The sequence below is a fragment of the Meleagris gallopavo genome, chromosome 1, assembly GCF_000146605.3.
Source record: "Meleagris gallopavo isolate NT-WF06-2002-E0010 breed Aviagen turkey brand Nicholas breeding stock chromosome 1, Turkey_5.1, whole genome shotgun sequence".
Taxonomy (NCBI): domain Eukaryota; kingdom Metazoa; phylum Chordata; class Aves; order Galliformes; family Phasianidae; genus Meleagris; species Meleagris gallopavo.
The window spans coordinates 140,092,347-140,099,809 of NC_015011.2; the positions used below are offsets into that span (position 1 = coordinate 140,092,347).

Here is a 7,463-nt window from a genome sequence, read left to right on the forward strand (position 1 = left end):
AGGTTTAAAAAAAAAAAAGAAAAAAAAGAACAGCTCTTTCCCTAAATCCTATAAGCGTCCTAAAGAAATAGTACCATATGAAGTACAGCTATATATTATTCACTTTGTATTAGAACAAAAAAAATAGTGTAGTTAATTCTTGGGTATCTAATTGTCATACATAATTGGTTACTACCTAGAAGATTTTCTTTCTTCATTTGGTAATAAACCTGGGAATTGACCTAATCATTTTGATTTTTTTTTTTAATTTTATTTTGTTTTTTGTTCTTTTTTGTTTTTAATGAAAAGTTAAGTACTGATCAGGCTTAATGCTGCCTCAAAGCAAAAGTAAAAGGTGACATTGGAAAATACTTCCAAAAATCAGAACATGGAAAGCTGTAACAGCTATAAGAATTTATTTCATAGAATTGCCTGAGTTGAAAAGGACCACAATGATCATCTAGTTTCAACCCCCCTGCTATGTGCAGAGTTGACAACCGCTAGACCAGACTGTCCAGAGCCACATCCAGCCAGGCTTTGATTGCCTCCAGGGATGGGGCATCCACAACCTCCTTGGGCAACCTGTTCCAGTGTGTCACCCACCACCCTCTGTGTGGAAAAACTTCCTCCTAATATCTAACCTAAACCTCCCCTGCCTCAGTTTAAGACCATTCCGCCTTGTCCTATCACTGTCCACCCTTGTAAACAGCTGTTCCTCCTCCTGTTTATATGCTCCTTTCAAGTATTGGAAGGCCCCAATGAGGTCTCTCTGGAACCTTCTCCAAGCTAAACCAGCCCAGTTCCTTCAATGTTTCCTCATAGGAGAGGTGCTCCAGCCCTCTGATCATCTTAGTGGTCCTCCTCTGGCCTGTTCCACAAGCTCCATGTCTTTCTTGTGCTGCTCCAGGCCTGAATGCAATACTTCAGATGGGGCAGTATTTGGCATACTGGGAAACAAAGGAGAACTAAAAAATTTGAAATTCGATGTTAAATGTTGATGTTATTGGTGCTGAATTCGATGTTAAATTGGTGTTGAATGACAAAAACTACACCATACATTCTTACTAAAATATTAGATTTATAACTTGTATTGCTTCTGTTTAGTTTGTTGCCAAACTAGTCTGTTTTGTTTGATAGAGGTTTGAAGACAAGTCTTTACAGGGTCAGATTACTTTACTTTGTATAAAATTAAGGGTGAAGGATGACCAAGTTTTGATGAGGTGTCTTTTTTTTTTTTTTTCATGTGAATTGATGTTTTTTTGTATCAAGAAGTACTTGATTAAGCTGAGAGAAGCTTAATGTCTTGAGATACAGAGAGATGCTAAATATGATATGTTCTTAACGGTCCTTATGGTTGCCTGAATGTTCATTTCAATGCACCTTTCAGTGTAGGTTGAAATTATTGAAATACCTGGCCTATACACATAGCTGTGTGTATAGCATAAAACTACTAAAAGTTGATTCAGTAGTGTGGTTGGTGCTTTGTATGTATTAGTCAGCGCAACCATTTTTATTGATTTTTAAGTTTATCTTCACATTTGCATTTTCTAGTCGTCAACAAGAAATCGAAGAGAAACTAATAGAGGAAGAAACTGCTCGAAGAGTGGAAGAGCTTGTGGCTAAAAGAGTGGAAGAAGAGTTGGAGAAACGGAAGGATGAGATTGAGCGAGAGGTTCTCCGCAGGGTGGAGGAGGCTAAGCGCATCATGGAAAAACAGTTGCTCGAAGAACTCGAGCGACAGCGACAAGCTGAACTTGCAGCACAAAAAGCCAGAGAGGTAACGCTCGGTCGTTTGGAAAGTAGAGACAGTCCATGGCAAAACTTTCAGTGTCGGTTTGTGCCTCCTGTTCGGTTCAGAAAGAGATGGAATACAACAAATCTAATTCCCTTCTCGTATAAACTTTCATTGCTGCGAAACTTAATTTTTAGCCTATTCAGAGGAGCTCACTGATACTTAAACAGTTATTCTCCTAAAACCTGAACAAGGATACTTGATTTTTAATGGAACTGACCTACATATTTCAGTATTGTTTGAAACTTTTGCCATGGCTGCAGGATTTATCAACGGTCCTTTCTTTTCTGGGGAAGGGTATTAAAAAATCTGTAATTGTGTATCCTTCATTTGTTTCATTTTGTTTACCTAGACTGTAAGAGGCTTTTGCCTTCAGTCAGGCAAAGAGCAGGGTCCAGCACTGAGCTGCAGTACCTGTCTTTAACAAATAGGTTTCTTACTCTTCTTTTGAAACATTTTCTTTGAGCGTACATTGGACTAATGCTGGGACTTCGAGCATAAGCCCATCCACGTCTTCATGAAGGATCTATGTCCAAATCATTATATCCATTTTTAATAACTACTAACAATTCCTTTTTTCCCTAGAAGTTAATGAAAGAGCAGATTGCCCTTGTCTGAAGTCAAGTCAAGCTGAACATGTGACTTGGGTTTTTTTGGTGGTTTTTTCTTTTTTTTTCGAATCAGCAGCTGGAGCAGAAGCTGAAAATGTCTTTCTGTGAGACAGTAATTTGCTACTAAGGGCTTTGATGCCTGCCTGCACCAATCATTCCAGGATCCAGAAATGTCAGGACAAATTTTAAATTTTGAAGAAAATTTGCGCTAAGCAGTCATGAGTATCAAATCTTTTTTCACTTCACACCTTCTTTACTGTTTATCTTAAATTAATGTTTTGATTGGCTTACAAAAGGAAATACAGTAGTGTTGAAGCTTTATCTTCATACTAAATATGACTTGTCTGTCACAAACATCTTTAAAATTTAAAACAGAAGTCTCTCAGTTATAACAAGTATTAGGGATATTAAATTATACTTGTTCTGTAAATCCAGACCTTACTTATAAAGGAATTGAAATTGAATTTAGATGTGTATGCTCAGCAAATGCTTTGTATAGGTTTTTATTTAATCATATTTATGACTTTTTTTAAAGTATTTTTGTTACATTCAGTATGACGCAGAGAAGCCCCATCAGTTCTTTGCAGTGCAGAATAAACGTCTATGCCTGGAGTGGAGTGTGCTAGCTAGTAGCTGGTTACTAGTCATAGTAAGAAGTTTTCTCTTCGTATGCTTGCTTTGTTCATATTAACTTTTTTTTCTTACACAGACATAAACCTCTGGCTTACTTTAAGTCTTCCAAATATTAAAATAATTTGAATATATATTATGTGAACTGAAACACCTCAAAATCTTTCACGCAGTCTTCATATTTATGGGTTGCATAACAGAGTTCCATAAAATTCACCAAGAAAACAACAATTACAAGGCTTTATTTCCTGATCTTGCCTTCCCTGGATTCCTGAATTCCAAGTTCAGACTGCTAATGACAGTTTCAACTGTCTTAAAATTGTCAAAATATTGAATGTAAAGTCCATTCTCCCCATGAAGGAAGCCCATAGCTCCACGAAGTATGGATTACCATTTGTATTTTCCACTAACAGTAAATGTATTTTTCTTATTAATTGTTTGCCTTAGGAATGATTTACATATTTTTGTTCCTTCCTATCATAAACATCTGCATTCCTCAGCTCAGCCTTCCTTGTATGTTGTTTCTTTATAAATGGTTGAGCTGCTGATGCAGGTATTGCCAAGCTAACAGTACAAATCATTTTAAAGAGGAAGCTGGCGCGTATGGCAGCCGAGGAGCACACTCTGCAGGACACTGGACAAGACAGTAAATATTCAACTTTTAATGCTGATTAAAGGAGTATAGGTAAAGAATACGTAGGTATACTTAATTGGTGAGACAAACTATTCACTTTATTTATATTTTATATATTACTTTTAATTTGGTAAATACTTTCCAGTTTTTGTAGTTGTCCTTGTTGATTTGTGTGATATTAAAGTTGTAGTAATAAATTGTCAGGATTCTGTGATTAGGGAGGGTTTAGTTGGTTGCTGTTTGGACTGGGCGGGATGATATAAATTTAGTATTAGAGATGAGACCGATTTTTAGTGGCTGCACAATTTACCGTTGTGAGACAAAATAGGTGGCTGTAAAGCTACCACTTTAAGTCAGTTCACAAAAGAATTCTGAGAAAGATTAGTGAAAGTGCAGAGATGAATGTTTTACTTTACTAACATCTTACCCTGTCCTCCCCTTTAGGAAGAAGAGCGTGCAAAGCGTGAGGAACTAGAACGAATACTAGAAGAGAATAATCGAAAAATTGCGGAAGCACAAGCTAAACTGGTATGTAAAGATGTAGTTGACAGTTTTGTAGGGGAATACAGGTCCCTCTGCCTGATTTGCAACAGTATTAAAATAAGCAAATCAGTGCTTTTTAGAATTTAACTTACCTATTGCTGGCTATGTCAGCAGTACCGTTGCTCTCCTTCCCTCGAGCATAACTAACCAGATCTTTAGCAGTAACAGTAGTCTGAAAAAATTGCTCTAGTGCTTTGTTAATTTAGACCAGAATTGCTACTTTTAGAATTAAATGTGTTTTTGTATCTCACAGGGAAGGATGAAGTAAGTTAGTAAAGACGTTCAACTTGCAAAAAAAAATGACTTAATTTTTCTCACTGAGCAGGACAAGTGTAAACTGGATTTGAGACTTTTATCATATTGATGCACAGTTGCTGAGCGGGACTTTGAGTAGAAGTTTAAGACTTGAAAGTTACAAAAGTCAATTATGTTGATATGCAAACTGATTGAAACGAGTTCTTGCCTCATGATAATGTGTGTGGCTTAGCTGGTTCTAATCACCTCATGATAAAGTTTACGTTGTTAAATGGTGTAATGAACAAAATAAGCACCTGTTAGGAGAATATTGGAAGAGTTGTGAGGATTGTAAGTCAGTGTAAGGACAGACTTGTTAAAAATCAAGTCGAAATTGCTTTGAATTAGGAGGGTCTTGGAGGTGGGAGACCTTTGTTGAAGGTCTGTTATTTCATTACATACTGACTTTATCTGATCTGACAGGTGTCAGCCAAATTTCTCTATACGCTGACTTCCTTAATTAACATGTAATACATTGTTTGCAAAACAGTGCTGAAAAATATTTCAAGTAAGCATTCAAGATTCTGATATGTTAGCTGTAAATCTGTTTAAAAAGAAAAAAAAGTTTTGGCTCTTCTCCTGCATTTATTTAATGTCACCATTTTTTAAATAGTTCATTGAAACTGACTATGCCATCTAGCTCAGGTAGATGCTCGCACCAATATGTGGAATTGGTTGCAGACTTTTAAATTGCTTTTATGACTGCTAAATATGCTGGCCTAAATTCTGTCATTTTCATACATAGGCTGAAGAACAATTGAAAATTGTTGAAGAACAAAGAAAGATTCATGAGGAGAGGATGAAACTAGAACAAGAGAGGCAACGTCAGCAAAAGGAAGAGCAAAAAATTATCTTGGGCAAAGGAAAGTCTAGGCCAAAACTGTCCTTCTCACTAAAGAGCCAAGATTAAAATGCAACTCTGAACTCTTACAAGAAGAAAAAAAAAAAAACATTTAAAAAACAAAACAAAAAAAAACATCACCAACAAAAAAAACTTTGTATGGTAGCTTCATGTTGAAGTGTTTGTTTTTTTTTCTCTTTTTTTTTGTCTTTTTATTTTTTTTTTTTTGAAAATCTGGAAAGTTAGCTTGTTCTAATAGGGGCTGTGCTCTGCAATTCTTAATTTTTTTTAAACTCCATTAAGGTAAACCCTTATCAGATCATTGTTGCCTTTTAGAGAACAGTTCTCATACATTGTTTCTGTATTAGTGGTCTGAAGCATATCAGGCCACTATGAATTGTGAATGATCTGATAAGGTTTTACAGACCTACTGATCAGAGTTTGACTCTGATAATTGACAGAACTTTATACTGGGTATTGCTGACTCTTAATTATTTTTTTTAAAAGTCAGTGAATACATGAGTAAATTGCCATGGTATTACTGGACCTCTGTGGCTTATTGTTAAATCAGTGTCCTATGATACTGTCCCATTGTTGCGCTTGATGTTCCTGATACAGGTAAGGAAATAGTTTGTCATTTCTGCTATGAATACATAGGGAGAGTTCAGTATTGTCTCTGTTAGATTTGTTTTTATTACATTGACAGCATTCAACCAGCGTTCCCCATTGTGTAAATAAACCAATTTGCTGAATAAAGTGAAAGTCTTAAATTCATATGTTTAAGTAAATTTTTTTAGTACACTTCTATAAACAGCTATAAGAATGACAATTCACCTTATTAAATGCAAGACTATAGTGGTATATTTTTAATTTAGCTTTAAACTATTGTGGCTTCTCCTACTTACAATGCAAAATTACACACAGTAAAAAAATCCCTGCAGTTGTGAATGTTTTTGATGGCTGCTGCTGTTTTCATGAACGTTGGTTTTGTTGTGTTTCTTCCTTCTGACAGATACTTATTTCAGCCGTATTATCATGTTTAAACAGCTGTATGGCTTATTGCACCTACACCAATACCTAAATATCGAATCCCCTTCAGTTTACCTCATAAAATAGTATACTGCTATAAGTTAATATCATTACCGTATAATGAGTCAGATCCTAAAGGATTTAGAAATTGAAGGGTTTTTTTCCCCAAAAGGAAAGCAGAAACTAAGATTCTGTTTAAATAAATTGTTTTAGCAGACTGCAAATGCAAGCTCGTGTACAAGATCTTGAATGTTATCCACTATTTTGAAAAATGAAACAATAGATTGAAAATTATATTAAAAAATCCCCTTTTTGTATACAACTCTTTTACCAGAACCTGAATTACTATAGCTTGTCCACCTCTGAAACTTCTACCAGTATGTAACATCTGTAGTATACATAAAATGAAAGAAATCAGTAGTTGCCTGCATTTGAACGTTGCTGGATAAAGATGGAAATAATTCCTGATATTCTCTACGGATCTGTTTCTGTGGATTTGCCAAATGAAATGTAAAGCAAGTTGAGTGTGTCACTGACAGCAGCATTCAACATGCTTTGTATGAAACCTGGGCTTTGGGGTAGATGGATGTGTATCACTTTGTCCACTATGTCAAGAAAAATGCAAAGACAGTAAAATATCTACACTTCAACTGTACTCACATTTGTCTCTATATATTGTATTACAAAAGAAGGCTGAAGGTTTCTTAATGCATAAAAACAAAGGCGGAAACCAAATAAATCATGTACGTGACCTGTTGGCAGGAGCAGGCTGTATTTAAAGCTCAACTGATACCTGTATTTCTAAAACAAAACAACCCCTGTTCCCTTAAGAGAAACAAGCTATTAAAAGTGGATACTCAAACAGACCTATGCATTTTTGTTTCCTCTTCTGAAAGCAAGAAGCTACATTGTCATACATGCAGTTGTTAGGAATTTTTGTTTTAAGTCTCTGGTTTTCTGTTAAAAAGTAGTGTTTGTTCTTTATGCTTAAAATCAAGTAGACTTAAATTTTGGAAGGTTATTTCCGTTCACAGTTCTAGGACTACTGTGTGGACAAAATGTTTTAATTAGAATTAATCCATTCCACAACTTCCTACCTGTATTTCTTTA

The 7,463-nt window shown here is 35.5% G+C and overlaps 1 protein-coding gene across 1 annotated transcript in view; it reads left to right on the forward strand.

Annotated features, from left to right (window-relative positions):
• The window catches only part of LOC100551447 (arginine and glutamate-rich protein 1), a 9,149-nt gene extending 2,141 nt beyond the window's left edge, over window positions 1–7,008 (forward strand). Inside the window, exons 2-4 of the mRNA XM_019612043.2 lie at window positions 1,475–1,756; window positions 4,091–4,174; window positions 5,229–7,008. Of these exons, the coding sequence (XP_019467588.1) occupies window positions 1,475–1,756; window positions 4,091–4,174; window positions 5,229–5,393 (531 nt within the window). The 3' untranslated portion in view covers window positions 5,394–7,008. The remainder of the gene's footprint in view (window positions 1–1,474; window positions 1,757–4,090; window positions 4,175–5,228) is intronic.
• Window positions 7,009–7,463: the final 455 nt, after the last annotated feature.